The sequence below is a fragment of the Amphibalanus amphitrite genome, unplaced genomic scaffold (genome assembly GCF_019059575.1).
Source record: "Amphibalanus amphitrite isolate SeventyFive unplaced genomic scaffold, NRLGWU_Aamphi_draft 000238F_arrow, whole genome shotgun sequence".
NCBI lineage: Eukaryota > Metazoa > Arthropoda > Thecostraca > Balanomorpha > Balanidae > Amphibalanus > Amphibalanus amphitrite.
The window spans coordinates 717501-737188 of record NW_024881733.1 but is presented as its reverse complement, the minus strand read 5'-3'; the positions used below and the strand labels follow the sequence as shown (position 1 = coordinate 737188).

Genomic DNA, 19688 nt, shown 5'->3' with positions numbered 1-19688 from the left:
GACGGAATCCGTTATTATTGTTGTATTATGATATCAATATTACTATTTGTTATTCCTATCGATCTGATTATAAAAAAAAAAATATGGACCACAAATCCTATGTAACATTGCGGAAAGAACAAATTTTACGTTTCAGGATGCATTCAATGATAAGACACTCACGGACGCTGGTGGCGGGCTTGATCCCGGAGCCGGTGGTGCTGGTGGCGGTGATGGTGATGGTGCTGGTGAAGGTGGTGATGGTGGTGATGGCGGACCTGAAATAATATGAACGATTAAATCATTCTATATGACAGACGAAACGATCACCTTATCATACAGACAGAGTGGTAGCAATGTCTACGGCAAAATAAACAAAAATGTTCGGACAAGTACATTCAATAAAAAAAGTATCGATAACATATAGCAAGACCGCGAAATATATAACTGAAAAAAGAATACGTGCATGGTGTTTTTCATGCCAAGTAAAGGACTATTTATTGGTAAGATCAAAGAAGAGTCGGAACTGACAGTTTGGTAGACCGAATAAATATAAATGTACTTGACGAAGACAATGAAAAAATCAAATATTTCACTGCCTTTATTCTTATTTTCATTTTTAGTTTGTTTATAGTTTCTGCATCATTCAGCATCGCCAAATGTTTGAGTTTCCCAGAGACAAGCAAGAGGCAACAGTGGCCGCCGTTATCGCGTCTGTACTCACGGAGGCTGGTGGCGGGCCTGGTTTCGGAGCCGGTGGTGCTGGTGGTGGTGCTGGTAGATGGTGCTGGTGGTGGTGCTGGTAGATGATCTGAAAGCAGTCAGTACGTTTTTAGATCAGCGTGTTATGCACAGTAAGAACAAGCAGTAAGACGAACAGAGGAATTTGGTCAAAATTAGGTCGATTGGAAAACAGACTTTTGAGTATTACATGTTCATTGTCATTTTATGATTCGACACTTACGGACATGCTGGTGACGGGTTTGATCCCGGAGCCGGTGGTGATGGTGATGGTGATGGTGATGGTCATGGTCATGCTGGGGACGGTGGTGATGGCGGATCTGAAATAGAAGGCGCTAGTTATTAATGTCGTCTTTGATGTTCATAGTTTAGATACAGCGCTAAATAAGCAGAATTACAATCACAATTATTTTGAGTTAGCAGACAAATAATAACAATAACATCATACATTGTCTTATAGTAGCTGTGTTATCATTTCCGGTAACTCTAAGTCAATGGCAGTTCACTTGATAGTGGTTTTGGAAGCCGTGAAGCTGGACCCGGCTGCCGTTGGTGTACTCACGGCTGCCGGTGGTGCCGGTGGTGCTGTCACTGCTGGTGATGGTGACGTCTGTGGTGATCTGAAACACCACATGTTTCCGATGTAATACTTTTTACTCGATGCTACACCTAACGCATTCCTTAGAAAGCCCATAAACGGCGAAAAAATACGACCTTTGACCTGACCCCTGACGTCATCGGTTGCACCTAGGTCAATAAAATTGGGATCCATGGTATTTTCGCGGTGCCGCTATTGAACGTTGTTTGAATCTTTAAAATCGGTCGTTTTTCGAGATATTGGGGGCCGAAACGCCCCCCCCCCCTCCTCCTCTCCAAACGGATGGTAGGATGTGCGACTGGCCCAGCGGGACGCGGGCTAAACGTGGCCGAATGAACTGACCTGGCGTGACCTGACCGGCCGGGTTGGCATGCTTCGAGGCTAGATTAGCCTCTCGTAGGGCGTCCGGTTGACTTTTCGATCCCGCTGCTTCTGCTGCTGCTGCTCATTGGATTCTGGAACATGGAGATAATAGTCATTTTCACTGCGGGTTATCTGACAAATGCACACAACTTGACCAAAAATGCACCAACTCTCCTTTACAACAAATACCTTCATATTATGAATTTATTAACCCGCGACCGCCTGGGGGGGGGGGGGGGGTGGTCGGATCCGACCCCCCCTCCGTTTTTCTTGAATAACTCATGAACCACTTTCGCTATCTACTTGAAACTTGGCATACCTTCTTCCCCATCAATTTGAAGTCTCCTGTGCAATTTTTAAGAAAAAATTTTCAAAATTTTTTGAGATATATCGATTTTAGTGATGTAACTACATGGCGTTTTTAGTCAAAAAGTGGTAAATGTTTAAAAAATCGCCAAAAATCAGGGTTTCAAGCAAATTGCAAATTAGGGACATGAAAAGACGCAGCTCAACGAGTTCTTTAAAATGGCTATCTCGGATTTTCTATAAAATGCGTTTTTCACCCCTAAAAATTCAAAAAACTACATTTTTTGGAAAACAGCTAATAAAATCCAAAATTTTAGGAATTTCCAAAAAACCGGAATATATGTTGTAGAGCTCTATTAGAACATTAGATGCCCCAAATTTCAACTTTCTATCTTGATTTTTGACCCCCAAATTGTAAAAAATAGCTCCAACATGCATAGGGCATGGTGACGACATAAGCATTTTCGTGAATTAGAGGCAGTTCTGAACATCGCATGTGAAAACAAATGGCACCACTAGATTCCTGGGACAAAGCTCGTCTAGAAAAGTGTATTTTTATGTCAAAAATAAAAAGTTTAAAAATTGACTTTTTTTCTTAGCCCTCCTTTAGTTATGTAGGGTATAAACGATTTTTTATGCTTTCAATGCACACTTATCACCAGCACAGTGACTTGGGGTCACATATAACCATTACCATCGGATTCGGCATGAAAAATAAGCCATAAAACATGTGTCGCACGCCCATGTAGCAGAAATTGAAAACCGTGACCTTTCGTGACCTGACCTGACCTTGACCCGTACTTAGTATGACCCCTATACGCACATGGTACCTTCACTAGGCCTTTGAGGTCATTTTTGGTGAGTTTCGAGCAGCAGCTATCGATTCCGCTGTCCGTAAGCCTAATCATGCAAAACCCCTGAATTTGACCTTTGACCTGACCTTGACCCGAAAGTTGACCTCAATCTTAAAATCTTAAGAGTGCTTTGGGAAGATCTCGTAGAGACCTTTCGAACGCCGCCTCGCGGGGCTCGATACGACCATTGGTTCTCGAGATAACAGGGGGGGGGGTCGGATCCGACCCCCCCCCCCCCCAGGCTGTCGTGGGTACGGAAATAGCCCAGGCGGTGCCGGGTTAAGTGTGTAAATCGAAAATATTTGGGAAAGTAATAGGGAAAATAGAAGATACCTAATTATGTAAATCGAAATTTAGTGTGCTCCATTATTGGCAGTATACCTTATTTGTTTAACCCGCGCCCGGCTGGGGGTCCTGGATTTCCACGCCCTGCTGGGGGGGGGGGGTGTTTGAACACCCCCCCCCTTGTAACTCGGCTCCTGGGCCACGTAGCGATACGCAGAAGGCGGCGTTCGAAAGAGCGTCAAAAAAAATGACGAAATCACTTCGGTCAATTTTTTGGTCAGGTCAAAGGTCAGGTTACCAGAGGTCATTGAAGGCAAAATTTCGCCGATTTCCAGGTCGAATATCGAAAATTTCCAAGAAGACAACGCATAACTCGGGAACCAATAGAGCCACAGCGCCGCGGAAAAGCGCATTCGATAGCCCTATTAACGCCCTTTCTGAGTAATTCTCTCAGATCTGACCTAACGTCAACGGTTTTGCCTGCAGGGGGCAAAAACTGCAAAAATAGCCGATTTTTTCGGAAACAGTTTTTCGGCAATAACTTTTGACCCAAGCCTTGTACGAGCTTACTTTTACCGGCATCGTGTTCCTCTCGTCAAGACGCATCGAATGAACTATAATTTGACCTTGAAAGGTCAACTTGAAAATTTGACCTCAGGTCAAGGTCATGACCTGACCGGAAAGGGTCATGTTGCATATCAGTCGATCCGTATCGTCGAGCTGAACACATCTAAGGCGTTTTCATCGCTCTAGCATGCCTCTATCAAAAGTTATTTGCGAAAAACTGTTAGATACAATTCGTGACCTAAGATGACCTCAGGGCATAAACAAGGGTCACGGACACCATTTTCATGTTCAGTGTGTCTAAACCACTTGTAATTCAGTGTTTAGGAGTGTTTATAATGTCTTTCGTCCAAAAGAGGCGCATTTCAATTTTCTCCCATTGACTTATAATGGGGAGGTCGCAAAATTGACCTGACCTTAGGTCACCGATATCCCAATTCCGAGATATACATTTTATAGATACTGTTACTCTTATCAATCGCTGAAAGTTTCAAAGCGATCGGTCACTCGGTGTAGCTATGACAGACATTGAAACTTTTTATGACGTGAGGTCACTTCAAGTGACCTGGTGACCTGACCTTGAATGACCTTGGTCTGAAATTTTTACAACATGTGTAGAATTGATGTATGATAAGGTATACCAAAAACGGCGGCGCTCCGCGCCGCCGTTTTTGAGATATTCGCGAAAAACCACAAGGGGGGTGTTCAAACACCCCCCCAGCAGGGCGCGGGTTAATACGACTTTCGTTCAAGAGAGGTCCATTTCGAATGTGCCATTTACATCTAACGGGGAGTTCGCAAAATTGATCTGACCTGAAATCACTCGTTTTCTGTCATCCTTGGCCGTAACATTCGTAAACCAGTAAAACGCCTTTTGGGCGAAGAACGAGCGAGCGAGATAGTGAGCCCTGCAGGCTGCACGTGCGGAAGGGCGAGAGGGTACTTCCAACGGGCTTGCGCAAAGTACCCTTCTAACCGGTCGCTAGCGGTGAACCAAATTTGAACGCAATCGGCCCAGCCGTTCCTGAGATCTGGAAGCGGCATTCTGCACGTGCGCACGTGCAAACGGAGTCCAAACTGACTTATGCACGGCACTCTACTAACTGGTCCCCAACCGTGTACCAAATCTGAGCGCAATCAGCCCAGCCGTTCTCGAGATCTGGAAACGCCCCCTGCACGTGCGCACGTGCAGTAGCACCTTAACCCGCGCCCTGGTGGGGGGGGCTATTTTTTGCCCCCCCTCCAGACTTTTCAATATATCTCCAGAACCGCTGCGCCGATCGTCACCAAACTTTCAGTACCCTCCCGGACATCAATTTTACACATTGTGACCAAAAATGTTTCCAAAGGCTATGATAGGTTGGCCGGAAATGACGTCACAGTGACGTCATGTTCTGCCGTTTTCGACCCAAAAAAGGGTTTCGCGGGAAGAGCTGTCAGGCCTATAGCTTTGCAAATACAGAAAAATGATAAAGACATAAAAGCTGTAAAATGAACAGGGCTACAAAACTGCTATCTCGGATTTTTGAAATTTTTGGATTTTGACCCCCAAAAATCAAAAAATAGATTTTTTGGTTATAATAATCGAAAAATCCAAAAAGTTTTATGAATTTCGCAAAAACCGGAATATATGTGATAGTCCTTACCGCCTTCCATCCACATGCCAAATTTGAGATTGATACCTCTTTTTTTGGCGAAGTTATAGCGAAAAAACTGTTCAAAATTGATGACGTCAAATTTTCAAACTCCATTTTTAAGAATTCTAGACCCCGTAGCGCAAAACAAAGACCACCATTAGACTCCTCGTGACGAGCTGCATCGAATCAATACCCATTTTATGCAAAACTATCAACTTTAAAATTTGACCTTTTTTGGCCTGACCTTGACCTGACCTTGACCTGAACTTCACCAGAAAGTGACCTAAGCCGTACCTGATAGTCTTATAACCAACACCATTGAGTTGGAAATGAAAAATTGGCCATAAAACATGTATCACACAACCTTAGTAAAGTTGGGCTCATGTGACCTGACCTGTGACCCTTGGTGACCTGACCTGTGACCTGACCTGGTATTGCCAGTGACCTCTAATAGCAATATATCTACTAGGCAATTGACGCCCTACCGCTGATTCTCGACAAAATACGTTTTCCTCGGTGTTATAGCGCATTCCCTAGAAGACCCGTGAACGGTGAAACATTTCATCTTTGACCTGACCTGTGACGTCATCGGTGACCCCGAGGTCAATGAAATTTGGTTTCTCTCGACAAATTTGACAGGCCTTTCGAACGCCGTTTGAATTTTGCGGATCCGTCCAGTAGTTTCGGAGATACGAGGGGGGGGGGCAAAAAATAGCCCCCCCCCCCCACCAGGTCGCGTTATAAACAGACCCCACCAGGGCGCGGGTTAACCCTATTAGTGGCAGGCTCCTGGCTACCCCTTATTAGTGGCAGGGGGGGCTGTTTACGACCCCCCTTGATATCTCGAGATCTAACGGGCCGATTTTCAAAATTCAAACGGCATTCGATTTCGCTCAACGAGATCTACATTTCTTAAAAAAAAAATCAAAAAATGTCAATAGGGGGTAGAAGGGGGTAAAAACGGGCAAATTGCAGATACATTTTAGACTGTTTATCACGGCCAGGTTTCTGAACCAATCTTAACGCAACTTTTGCCGATCGATAGAGAATGAACCAGGAATTCACATGGATCCTAAAAATGTGCATTTTCAAAAATCATAAGCGGATACAGATCATTGAGATTGGGGGTACACAAAAAGTATAGTAAATAAGGTTTTTGTTAGTACTGTTTGTAAAAAGGGTGGCAACGGTCTTGTTATGTTACAATTTTATTATGAGAGAACGTCTAAAATTGTATTGGTCATGCATAGGCGGTGTCAGGGCACCTATGTTGGGAGGTAAAAAATAACCCCCCTTTTTGGACGCCTGGATCCGCCTATTATAGCAAAAACGTGTCAAAAGAGGATGCACAATAACTTTGTATATGTTATCACATGATACCTTTCATTCACTGTTCGTAAAACTGGTGCAGCATCGTGATCTTCGCCCGAATGACTCGCTTCACGAATAAGACCCCCAATTCCCAGTGCTCTGGAGCCGCCCCTGGTAAAGTTATGAACTTGAAATTTTCAGGGAATGTGCCCAATTTAGTTTTAGGAAAAGTCAGAAAATTTCAGCATCGTAGCTTCAGCGGTTTCGGAGATATTCCCGAAAAACCTGAGGGGTGGATAAAAACAACCCCCCCCCCCCTGCCACTAATAGGGTTAACCGCAACACATGGGAATGCATTGCCTGGTGGGTGCCTAGCTGTATGCCATGTTTCAGCGAAATCGCCCCAGTAACTTTTGATACTGAGATGGATCAAAAGTAGTCAATTACGGGGTAGAAGGGATGGGGCTACCCAGCAAAAAAGACCGCAGGCCAATCGGTCCAGCGGTTGCTGAAATATGAGCCTCTCAAAAGCGTTACAGGCCGGGCCGGGCCGGGCCGGGCCGGGCCGCTCATACTAAGATTTTTCCCTTATATTGACAAGACTCGCTTCGCTCGCTGCGCTCGCTCGCTCGTAATCATTTGACATCGGAGCCTGTCACTCACCTTCCTCGGGGCACTGCTGCTCCTAAGGCTGCTTCTCCAGCTGCTCTAATTCCTTCTCCAGCTCCTCCTGCAGCTCGTGACGTCTTCTGCTCCATTCCTCCGGGAGCCGATTCTCTTCGTGTTCTGATCCTGTGTTTTGATGCCTTTCCTCCAGCTCTTGGCACTGCTGCCGCAATGCCTGCTGGAGATTTCCCCACTGCTGCTGGTGGGAGCGATCAAGTTGTTTCGACTGTTTTCGGTGCCTCTTGTTCAGCTTCCTTTGTCCGCTCCATTTCAGGAACCGCCGCAGAAGCCTGGCTCGTGGCTGCTGATCGATCCGCATGTTCAGGCATCTAGTTTCTTCCTCGTGCTTCCGAAGGAGCTGTTCACGCTCCTCCTGGTGGCGCGCCAGCAGGCTCCTGGTGACACGCTGCTGATCGTCGTGTTCCTGCTCCTGAAGCTCCTCCTTTAACTCCTTCCCCAGCTGCTGACGTCCCCTCCTGCACTCCTCCGTCAGCCGATCCAACTCCCCCGACCGGACGCTCGGGAGCCTCTCCTCCAGCTCTCGTGACTCTCTCAGGTGTCTGAGCTCTAGCTCTAGCCTCTGCTTCCGCAGTGTCCGCCGGAGTTTTTCCCATTGTTTCTGGTGGGAGAGATCCAGCTGCCTTAACTGGTCCTCAGTCGGCATTTCGATGCATCCAGTGTCCTCTTTGTGCTGCTGATGAAGCTCAATGCGCTCCTCATAGTGACGTTCGTCCAGGTTCTGCCATTCCGTACCGTGTTTCTGCTCCAGATGTCGACGCTCCTCTTCATGATCTTTGTCCATCCTCACTCTTTCTTCGTGACCTGGATCCTCTAGCTCCTGCCATAGCTGTTGATGTTGTAGTTCCAGCTCCTTCCACCGCTGCTGATGTTGCTGTTCAATCAGTGGCCACCTCTGTCGGTGTGGGTGAGGCGCATCCTCTGATGGCTGCTCCTCCTCATCGCAGTGCTGCTCCTCGTCTTCGATCTCTCCGTCGCGGTCACCATGCGGCGAGTCTGGAACACAGCAGGTCAGACAGAAGTCATTCGCTGGGAGGACGGTCGATAGGCGACCAAATCGAAAGAAAACTGGATCACTATTCACATTACAAGGTAAAAGACCATATGTTATGGCATACCATTTATCAACATGAGCAAGAAAGTTGCAACATCTAGTTACTTCGATCAACATTTTTTTATGCATTTATTTTTACGATTTGTTACGATTTGTTCAAAAAATGATTTTTTTATTTTTACGATTTATTCCAATAATGAACACTGCATCGTGCCTCACGGTGATAATGTAACAAATAAGACACTGACTCGCGGTACTGTACATGACTAAAACTGTTCAGTATCAGCGTCATTACTATCGCCATCTAGCCCATGATGTTTGATAAGAACACAGGACGGCAGTCGGTGGACAGGGTACATACCTACCTAGAGTGGTCGGGGCTAGTTTTTTAACCCGCGACCTGGTGGGGGGGGGGCTATTTTTTGTCCCCCCTCCAGACTTTTCGCTATATCTCCAGAACCGCTGCGCCGATCGTCATCAAACTTTCAGTACCCTCCCGAACATCAATTTTACACATTGTGACCAAAAATGTTTCCAAAGGCTATGATAGGTTGGCCGGAGACGACGTCAGAGTGACGTCATGTTTTACCGTTTTCGACCCAAAAAAGGGTTTCGCGGGAAGAGCTGTCAGGCCTATAGCTTTGCAAATACAGAAAAAATGATAAGATATAAAAGATGTAGAATTAACCCGGCAGTTGCTGGGGTATTTCGCCACCCACCGTTTGCTGGGGGGGGGGGGCGTTAAACGCCCCCAGCCGATAACTCGAGAACCAATAGGCGCAGCGAAACGCACTAGGCGGCAAACGAAAGAGCGCGACGAGACGCTTCAGATGAGTACTTTAAAGTTGAATTTTGAGGTCACAGGTCGGGTCAAGGTCAGGTCAAACACCTGAAATCGGGCTTTCAGTAGCATGGACTTCAGGACTTCGCAATGGGCGCCTCTCGCCATAAACTCTGTCAAAACGGTGCACAATCCATCTTATAAGGCCTACAAGAGTGTCAGCTCCATGTAGGGGTCAGTCAAGCATAGGTCAGGGTCAAGGTCAGGTCAACCGGGTAGGCACATATCCCCGAAAATCAAAACTGATATTCGCAGCCTGTGACACATGTTTTATAGGTAATTTGGGGTGTAGAACACGATGGTGACATTCATTTTATTATATGTGTACGTGTTTGGCTCAAAAAGTTCAATTTAAGAAATTCATGTATAATGGTCGTGAAGTAGTCACGAAAAATTGCCAAGATTCAGTTCAATATTATGGAAAATGCGGAACGATAATCAATAATCGAAGATAGCCATTTGATTGCCCATGGTATTGGCAGTCTAATGGCGTTTACGGCATGTCTGTATGTCTATTCTGTGATTTTATATGATTTTTTGAACATATGCCGTTTTTGGTCGAAAACTCAGAAATCATGACGTCACTAAAACCTCGATATCTCAAAAATTTTCCGACCGATTTTTTTGAAACTTTGTCACAATAAACTTCAATCAATTCCCTACAGGTACCCAAAATTTGGCGCGCCTGCGGCGCGCCATTTTTATGATTGATTGGGAGTGTATTTTATATACAACCAATACCAATTGCGTTCTTTCACATATACACACAACCCTGCCGAATACATCCACTAACCGTTGTGTCCCATCACTTCTAGCGGGAAAAAACGGTGCCACCACCACCACACCCAGTTTTCGCGTACATGATAACGAGGTGTAAAAAAAAAATCGAATGCCCGCCAGCGCCTGATTAGTGGGCCGGGGGGGGGGGGGGTGGGTGTTCGCGAACGAAGATCGGGAGCGACTGCGGCCGGGCGCAGGGGTCCTGGACAGATCCAGCACCCGGCGGCCGGCGTCCCTGGTCGCTGATTGGCGGAGCCGAATGACCTGCGGCGGGTCAGACCACCGCCCGACGAGCTGCGCCGTTCCGGTCACCAAGCAGCTGGTTGATTTCGATCGATGGAAAAATCGCCTAATAAGGTCTTATCAGGCATGCATTTTTATGCTATGGCCCGGTGAAAAAAGTGGGGGCGTTTAACGCCCCCCCAGCAACTCGCGGGTTAACAGGGCTACAAAACTGCTATCTCGGATTTTTAAAATTTTTGGATTTTGACCCCCAAAAATCAAAAAGTATTTTTTTTGGATATAATAATCACAAAATCCAAAAAGTTTTTTGAATTTCGCAAAAAACAGAATATATGTGATAGTCCTTACCTCCTATCCACATACCAAATTTGAGATTGATATCTCTTTTTTGGCAAAGTTATAGCGAAAAAACTGTTCAAAATTGATGACGTCAAATTTTCAAACTCAATTTTTAGCAAATCTAGACTCCGTAGCGCAAAACAAAGAAACCATTAGACTCCCCGTGACGAGCTGCATCGAATCAATACCCATTTTATGCAAAACTATCAACTTTAAAATCCGACCTTTTTTGGCCTGACCTTGACCTGACCTTGACCTGAACTTCACCAGAAAGTGACCTAAGCCGTACCTGACAGTCTTATAACCAACACTATTGAGTTGGAAATGAAAAATTGGCCATAAAACATGCATCACACAACCTTAGTAAAGTTGGGCTCATGTGACCTGACCTGTGACCCTTGGTGACCTGACCTGTGACCTGACCTGGTATTGTCAGTGACCTCTAATAGCAACATATCTACTAGGCAACTGACGCACTATCGCTGATTCTCGACAAAATGCGTTTTCCTCGGTGTTATAGCGCATTCCCTAGAAGTCCCGTGAACGGTGAAACATTTCATCTTTGACCTGACCTGTGACGTCATCGGTGACCCCGTGGTCAATGAAATTTGGTTTCCATAGACAAATTTGACAGGCCATTCGAACGCCGTTTGAATTTTGCGGATCCGTCCAGTGGTTTCGGAGATACGAGGGGGGGGGGCAAAAAATAGCCCCCCCCCACCAGGTCGCGTTATAAACAGACCTCACCAGGGCGCGGGTTAACCCTCGCCGGCACAGGTCATTTTGCGTCCTTCGACGGCACAAGGGGGGGGGGGTTGGTACGAACCCCCCCTCGCGTTTGGCCCCTGATCGAGCTAGAGCTTCGCAGAAAAAACGAGCGTGTTGCCCGTCACGAGCGGAAGCCGATGATACCCAATTTTAACCCGCGACCTGGTCGGGGGGGCTATTTTTTGCCCCCCCCTCCAGACTTTTCGATATATCTCCAGAACCGCTGCGCCGATCGTCACCAAACTTTCAGTACCCTCCCGGACATCAATTTTACATATGGTGATTAAAATTTTTTCCAAAGGCTTTGGAAGGTTGGCCGGAAATGACGTCAGAGTGACGTCATGTTCTGCCGTTTTCGACCCAAAAAAGGGTTTCGCGGGAAGAGCTGTAAAGCCTATAGCTTTGCAATTACATAAAAATGATAAAGACATAAAAGATGTAGAATTGACAGGGCTACAAAACTGCCATCTCTGATTTTTGAAATTTTTTGGATTTTGACCCCCCAAAAATCAAAAAATATTTTTTTGGATATAATGATCGAAAAATCCAAAAAGTTTTTTGAATTTTGCAAAAACCGGAATATATGTGATAGTCCTTACCACCTTCCAACCACATACAAAATTTGAGAATGATACCTCTTTTTTTGGCGAAGTTATAGCGTAAAAAACTGTTCAAAATTGATGACGTCAAATTTTCTAACTCAATTTTTAGCAATTCTAGACCCCGTAGCGCAAAACAAAGACCACCATTAGACTCCCCGTGACGAGCTGCATCGAATCAATACCCATTTTATGCAAAACTATCAACTTTCAAAGTTGACCTTTTTTGGCCTGACCTTGACCTGACCTTGACCTGAACTTCACCAGAAAGTGACCTTAGCCGTACCTGATAGTCTTATAACCAACACCATTGAGTTGGAAATCAAAAATTGGCCATAAAACATGCATCACACAACCTTAGTAAAGTTGGGCTCATGTGACCTGACCTGTGACCCTTGGTGACCTGACCTGTGACGTGACCTGGTATTGTCAGTGACCTCTAATAGCAACATATCTACTAGGCAACTGACGCCCTATCGCTGATTCTCGACAAAATGCGTTTTCCTCGGTGTTATAGCGCATTCCCTAGAAGACCCGTGAACGGTGAAACATTTCATCTTTGACCTGACCTGTGACGTCATCGGTGAAACCGAGGTCAATGAAATTTGGTTTCCCCCGACAAATTTGACAGGCCTTTCGAACGCCGTTTGAATTTTGCGGATCCGTCCAGTAGTTTCGGAGATACGAGGGGGGGGGGGCAAATAATAGCCCCCCCCCCACCAGGACGCGTTATAAACAGACCCCACCAGGGCGCGGGTTAATGTCCTAGGTCATCGGGTGACCTTCCAGGTCAGGTCAATGACCTAAAAATCGGGAAAATCAGGACCTGTTAGAAAGTCGTAAAGTGTGGCTGCTATGGCGTTTTCCGGGATGCTGATCACGAATATCGTATTAGTTTTGATCATAGATGATGTCTTTAAGCATTAAGACCAGGACGGGTCAGGTCAGGTCAGGTCAACCGGTAGGGGTCGTGACGGGTATTCCTAGTACGTGTCAATCGCCTATGACAGCATCATAACATGTTACGAAGGCACCAAAACTACTTCGTAAATGTTCAAATGGTTGCTAAATTCGAATTCAGCTCCAAAAACTAGCCGAGAAACATGTAAAACTCGAAAAAGTGACCCGAGGTCACCCGAGGTCACCAAAGGTCAATGACCTGACCTGACCTTCAGGTGACCTTGGCACCCACCCTAATGTATGGGAGCAACATCAAATCACATGTTTGAACGTTTGAAACCACGAAAAGCTTGCAAACGCGCGGCTAATGCGAGCTGACATACGCCGAATCGCGATTCCGGCCAAACATGGTCTCGGTAAAGAGGTCACAGGTCAAAGGTCATTGGGGTCAGGGTCATGAAATTTTCAGGGATAGTGTAAAATTGATCAATGCGAGGGTACTGAAAGTTTTGTCGCGATCGGCCGCTTTTTACGCGAGTTATTCGCGAAAAACCTTAGTGGGGGCTGCATCATCCCCCCCCCCCCTGTGCCGGCGAGGGTTAACCCGCGCCCGGCTGGGGGTCCTGGATTTCCACGCCCTGCTGGGGGGGGGGGGGGTGTTTGAACACCCCCCCTTGTAACTCGGCTCCTGGGCCACGTAGCGATACGCGGAAGGCGGCGTTCGAAAGAGCGTCAAAAATAATGACGAATTAACTTCGGTCAATTTTTTGGTCAGGTCAAAGGTCAGGTCACCAGAGGTCATTGAAGGCAAAATTTCGCCGATTTCCAGGTCGAATGTCGAAAATTTCCAAGAAGCCAACGCATAACTCGAGAACCAATAGAGCTACAGCGCCGCGGAAAAGCGCATTCGATAGCCCTATTAAAGCCCTTTCTGAGTAATTCCCTCAGATTTGACCTAACGTCAACGGTTTTGCCTGCAGGGGACAAAAATTGCAAAAATAGCCGAATTTTTCGGAAACAGTTTTTCTGCAATAACTTTTGACCCAAGCCTTGTACGAGCTTACTTTTACGGGCATTGTGTTCCTCTCGTCAAGACGCATCGAATGAACCATAAGTTGACCTTGAAAGGTCAACTTGGAAATTTGACCTCAGGTCAAGGTCATGACCTGACCGGAAAAGGTCATATTGCATATCAGTCGATCCGTATCGTCGAGCTGAACACATCTAAGGTGTTTTCATCGCTCTAGCATGCTTCTATCAAAAGTTATTTGCGAAAAACTGTTAGATACCATTCGTGACCTAAGATGACCTCAGGGCATAAACAAGGGTCACGGACACCATTTTCATGTTCAGTGTGTATAAACTACTTGTAATTCGGTGTTTGGGAGTGTTTATAATGTCTTTTGTCCAAAGCAGGCGCATTTCAATTTTCTCCCATTGACTTATAATGGCACCGTGCTGTGCAACGCGATGCAGCACGGAACATTAGCGCCGGACGGACGGGTGTCTACCGGCCGGCCCACGCACACCGACGGGCGGGTGCCTACTGGCCCCGCGCGGAGAGTGTCCGTACACGGGAGCATAGATGGCGCGTCGAGCGGCCAGAGTTTATTATATATCTAGGGAGCGCAGCCTGAAAACAAGTTCTATGGGAAAATTGCTTTATTATTTAATACTTATCGAATATTTAGCCAGTCTTGTACACTGCCCGACCACCACGAAATCAATATTAACTAATTATTATGCGCTTTGTTATTTCGCGGAACGGCAACGCCGCAACAGCCTGTTGCTTGAACATCCGCCCGACAACGGCACGCCAGAGCAATTTTCTCAAATAACGAGTCTAATAGGGATTTTACGCCCAAGCTGTGAGTCAGGAAGGAACTAGTGATAGTGACGACCTTATCACTTCTGAAGATGCCCAGGCGACGAACGAGACAAGGTCCAGGTGAGACAATGGGACGAACGGTTCGCCGCCATGGTGGTACCTTTCAGACAGCGCCTCGGTGTTTTAAGGGCCCGGTTTCACCCTCTTGGATAACATTCTATCAGAACGTAAGCCATAGTAATAGAGGTCCTTGAGGGAGTGGATTACCCCCGGTCGAGGGTCTATAAAAGATCCAAGCTTGTTTGTAGAGCTCCGTCCTCGGCCAGTTCATGTCTGTCCGTGCAATGTTAGACCAGCATAGTACCTGTCCAGTAGAGCTCTTCATGGGCCGGATAAATCCGTTATCCACGGATAAATCCGTGGACCGGATTGGATTGGATCCCAAATTTGGAAAAATAGAACGGATCTGGGCGGGCCGGATTTGGGAATTGAATGTTGAACACGGATCAGAACGGATAAAATTGTAGCATTCAATATTCGCGTCAAGAATTAACTTAACTTGTTAAGCAGCAGCAGAAGTATTAATTGATTTACATGAAATTTCTAAGCATACCTATGTGAGTCATGATAGTCTGTAAGGTATGTGGCAGCACCAACCAATTGTTTGAAATATAGGTCACAACATAAAATTACCCATAAAATCTACAGACTCAGCCATGTTCCTAACTGAGGAAGCGAGAAAAACCGCCATGGCATCCTATCCGCCATGGCTCGCTGGTTGCTGAATAAGATACGAATCATGTAAAAATATGTGTTAATAACTCACTTGTCCTGAGAACAGTCACCATATATGTATAAAAACGATAATGCCTTCTCTTGAATTTTTCAATCTTCCAGGCAGGAACAGACACAAGGTTATCAATCTCCAAGCATTTATGATGTGGGCACCGAATAGCCTGTCTAAAACAGCCCACTATAACTAAACACCGGTTTCGAAACAGATGCGCCATAACAGATGCTTTTAACCAGCTGAGTAAAACCTTACCTTACCTTACCTTACCTTAATTTGATCGGAATTTTAAAGGCCACTTGGCCTGTAGGGAACCGTTCTCATCGAGCTCGAATCCTTTGAGACTTGACTATCTCCAGTCAGGTACCAGGTACCTGAAGTTTGCCCAGTGGGCGTCGAGTTCGGATTTGAACTGCTCAACAGAGCCGGCGCCAACAACTGACATGGGCAGGCCGTTCCAGTCATTGACCACCCGGGCACTGAAAGCCTGTCTCCTTGGTCTTGACTCAGCTCTGGGTTTTGCGATTTTCCATGGATGGCCTCGGGTGCGGTCGGATGCAGCGGCAGTAAAGAACTCTTCTGGAGCCAGATCAACCCCTCCATGAAAGATTTGGTACACCTGGATCATGTCTCCTCGGCGTCGCCGATAAAACAGCGATGGCAGTTTCAGTGCCTCCAGTCGTTCCTCGTACCGGCGGTGTCTGAGAGAGGCTACCAGGCGGGTTGCCCTTCTTTGGACTCGTTCGATTAGAAGTTGATCAGCTCGATTGAATGGGCCCCAAGCCACATTGCCGTACTCCAGGTGAGGGCGAACGAGAGTCTTGTATAGCAGGGGAAGAGTACACTCATCAATCAATTCGAACGACCGCCTGATCACTGCTAAGATCTGGTTGGCCTTTGCCACGGCTGCGGATGCTTGCCTCCGGAATTTTAGGGAGGAATCTACCAGAATGCCAAGGTCCCGTTCAGATTCAGTCTCTTCCAGACACACTCCTCGCATCGTGTATCGGAGTTTGGGATTATTTGTACCCAGATGCAGAACCTTACACTTCTCTTCATTGAACGGGAGCTGCCATTTGTCAGACCATGCCACAAGTGCATCAATATCAGCTTGGAGGGCTAGCGCTCCCGATGTAGTCGCTGCTCCATCAGCCAGTAGGGAGGTTTGAGGTCGAGTAGCGGTCTGTCTTCCATCAACAGGCTGCATTGGTTGAGTAGGGTGGTCACTGACAGCTCTGGGTTGAGCGACAGCCAGCCCTCCAACCTCAGCTGCCTCGAGATGGTCATCTCTGTCACTCTGGTTCAGTCCTCCATCGGCAGGCTGCGTTGGTCGAGTAGGGTGGTCACTGACAGCTCTGGGTTGAGCGACAGCCAGCCCTCCAAGCCCAACCCCAGCTGCCACGAGTTGGGCATGTCTGCCGCTCTGGTTCTGCCCACCGCCAACAGGTTGCACTGGTCGAGTAGGGTGGTCACTGACAGCTCGGGGACGAGCGACAGCCAACCCCACGGCCTCAGTTGCAACATCCTGGCCATCTTTGCCGTTCTGCCTGGATACGCCGCTGTAGACCTTTGTGTCGTCGGCGAACATCTTGGATGTACAGTTAACGGCAGATGGGATGTCATTGACGTACAGCAGGAACAAGAGGGGACCAAGAACCGAACCCTGAGGAACTCCACTCTTGACAGGAACCAGATCAGAGTGGCTTCCATTGACAACGACTTTCTGGTTTCTTCCCGACAGGAATGCTTCGATCCATCGGAGGAGTTTGCCAGAGATACCGTAGCTGCGCAGCTTCCTCAGAAGTCGGTTGTGTGGAACAGCGTCGAATGCCTTGCGGAAGTCCAGGTACACCACATCAACTGAGTCACCTTCCTCGATCATCTTACACCAGTCCTCCAATACCTCCAGAAGTTGTGAACTGCATGATCTTCTGGGCCGGAATCCGTGTTGGTGTCTGGAAAACTGGTTTGTGAGGGACAGAAAGTCCATGAGCTCATCGCGGATCAGGGACTCCATGACCTTACAAGGGATTGATGTGAGACTGATGGGCCGGTAATTCCCCGGGGTCTGCTTGTTACCCTTCTTGTGTATGGGAAAGACTGACGCTGTTTTCCATGAGGCTGGAAGGACTCCTTGGTCGAGGGAAGCTTCAAACAGGGAAGCCAATGGACCAGCCAGGGGCTGAGACGCCAACTGCAGAAGCTTGGGGTGCAAACCATCGGGACCGGGAGTGCTGTCCGTTTTGAGAGAGGAAAGCTTGTTCCGGACTGCCTCAGCTGTTATGCGGATTGACTCGATTGGAGGACCTGAGAAGTTGGTTGTCGGTTCCGGGATCTCGGTCGTATCTTCATCAGTGAATATACTACTGAAAAAAGCATTCAGGAGTTGCGCCTTTCCCGTGTCATCGCTCACAGTCCGCCCTGAGTCATCAGAAAGGTCATCGATCTTGGTCTTGGTCCGCAGCCTTGTGTTGGAATACCGCCAGAAAGCCTTTGGATTGGCTTTGATGTTCGTTGCTAGCTTTTCCTCAAAGTCACGTCTCAGTCTTCTAGTCAGCGCACGCAGTTGATTTCTGCACTGAGTGTACCTGCAGTAGTCCAACACATCCTGGGAGTGAGAGTATATCTTCCATAGCTTCTCTTTCTTCTTTTTTAGGCGCAGAGCCTGCCCATTTATGTAGATGTTCTTACGGCTTCCTTTTCTCTTACTTTTCGGGAAACATTCCAGAGCAATCCTGGTGAGGTTACTGGTAATGAAGTCATACTTTTGGTCGATACCGAGTGCATCTGCTGACTCCCAGTCCAACTCCTGGACCAGCCTGATGTACTTGTCTGGGTTTCCTTTGAAGTAGTTGGGACGAGCAGAGGGGAACTCATGTTGGTATGTGTAGCATGCCAGATCGAACCGCAGGATGACATGGTCACTCCTTCCAAGGCCTGATTCATGGTAAAGGTGCTTTACCATCCCATCTTCATTGGTGAGGATCAGGTCCAGGATGTGGGGCGTCTCACCTGAACGGAAGCGAGTGGGTCGAGTGACTTGCTGAGTGAGGAAGCAATCATTTATCACTTCCAGAAACTGGTGTGAAACATCCAGGGGGGGAGCAGGAGAGAAGACATTCTCCCAGTCAATGTGGGGCATGTTGAAGTCCCCGCATATGAGAATATGGGAACAGGCTGAAGTACAGGCTGTACGCAAAAGTTGACATAGCTCAGTGGAACTCTCTTGTGTGCTCAGGGTTGGACTGCGGTATAGGCATCCAATCAGAAGCTTGTCATTTCCCATCAGTGGGAGTTGCAACCAGAGCTGCTCAATATGAGTTGTCATGCCAAAGTTGACCACAGATGCTTTCAAATTGTCTTTGATGTAAATGCTTACTCCACGACAGCCACTTGAGCCCAGGTTGGATACAGAAGGGTCAAAATTTGTGTGCATGGAATACCCGGGGACAGCTAGCAGAGCTGTAGCAATGGGAACAGTTTGGGCTTTTGGAATGACTTCAGTAATCATGATGACGTCTGGCTCATTCCCAGCAATTCTCATGCAGAGCTCGTCTCTTTTGTTAGGAAATTGGTCAGCATTCGTGTAGAGTACTTGCAAGTTTGTCCTTTTCCTGCCCTCAGAATTCACCGCTAGTCAAACACTACCAGAGGCTGTCCCACTGTTCCCGTTTGCTGAGCCTTGGCCAGCATTGGCTGCCTGGGTAGGGTGGTCACTGCCAGCTCCTGAGTGAGCAGCAGCCAGCCCTCCAGCTCCAGCAACAGGTGCATTGGCCTCAGGAACAGGACAGTTGCCTCTATGACTTGCATTGTCTGGCTGGGCAGTTGTCTCGGCCTGTTGGTTGTTGTTCCGGTTACCTTCAGACTGTTGGGGAGGCTGTGGTTGAGTAGGGTGGTCACTGCCAGCTCTGGGAGCGACAGCCAGCCCTCCAACCTCAGCCAGCTCAGTTCTGGAATGAGTGACAGGCAGCGCTCGGTCCTGCCCAACAGCTGCCTCAGCTTCAACGGTGGCAGGGGCTGTAGCACCATGCCGGTTTGTTGCTGTGCCCCTGTGATTTGGCCCAGATGATGGTGGTAGGCTGACAATCCTATTGCCTCTGATAGTTAAGTTGGTTTCACCAGCCCTCTTCCGACTATTTAGTTCGTCTCTCAGCCTCTTGTTAATTTCCCTCTCCTTTCTGGTCAGATCAGGAGTGACATATACCCTCGGAAACTTTTTAGAGT

The 19688-nt window shown here is 47.3% G+C and overlaps 2 protein-coding genes across 2 annotated transcripts in view; one reads left to right on the top strand and one right to left on the bottom strand.

The window, feature by feature from the left end:
* Positions 1-7323: 7323 nt before the first annotated feature.
* Positions 7324-8640, bottom strand: LOC122386032 (trichohyalin-like). The gene is made up of 2 exons (XM_043374810.1): positions 8625-8640; positions 7324-8318 (listed from the first exon to the last, which is right to left on the bottom strand). The coding sequence occupies exons 1-2, from the start codon at positions 8638-8640 to the stop codon at positions 7324-7326; spliced, it is 1011 nt and encodes a 336-aa protein (XP_043230745.1).
* A 6117-nt stretch (positions 8641-14757) lies between these two features.
* LOC122386031 (serine/arginine repetitive matrix protein 1-like) overlaps positions 14758-19688 on the top strand; it is a 10977-nt gene continuing 6046 nt past the window's right edge. Inside the window, exon 1 of the mRNA XM_043374809.1 lies at positions 14758-14794. Coding sequence (XP_043230744.1) covers positions 14764-14794 — 31 coding nt within the window. The 5' untranslated portion in view covers positions 14758-14763. The remainder of the gene's footprint in view (positions 14795-19688) is intronic.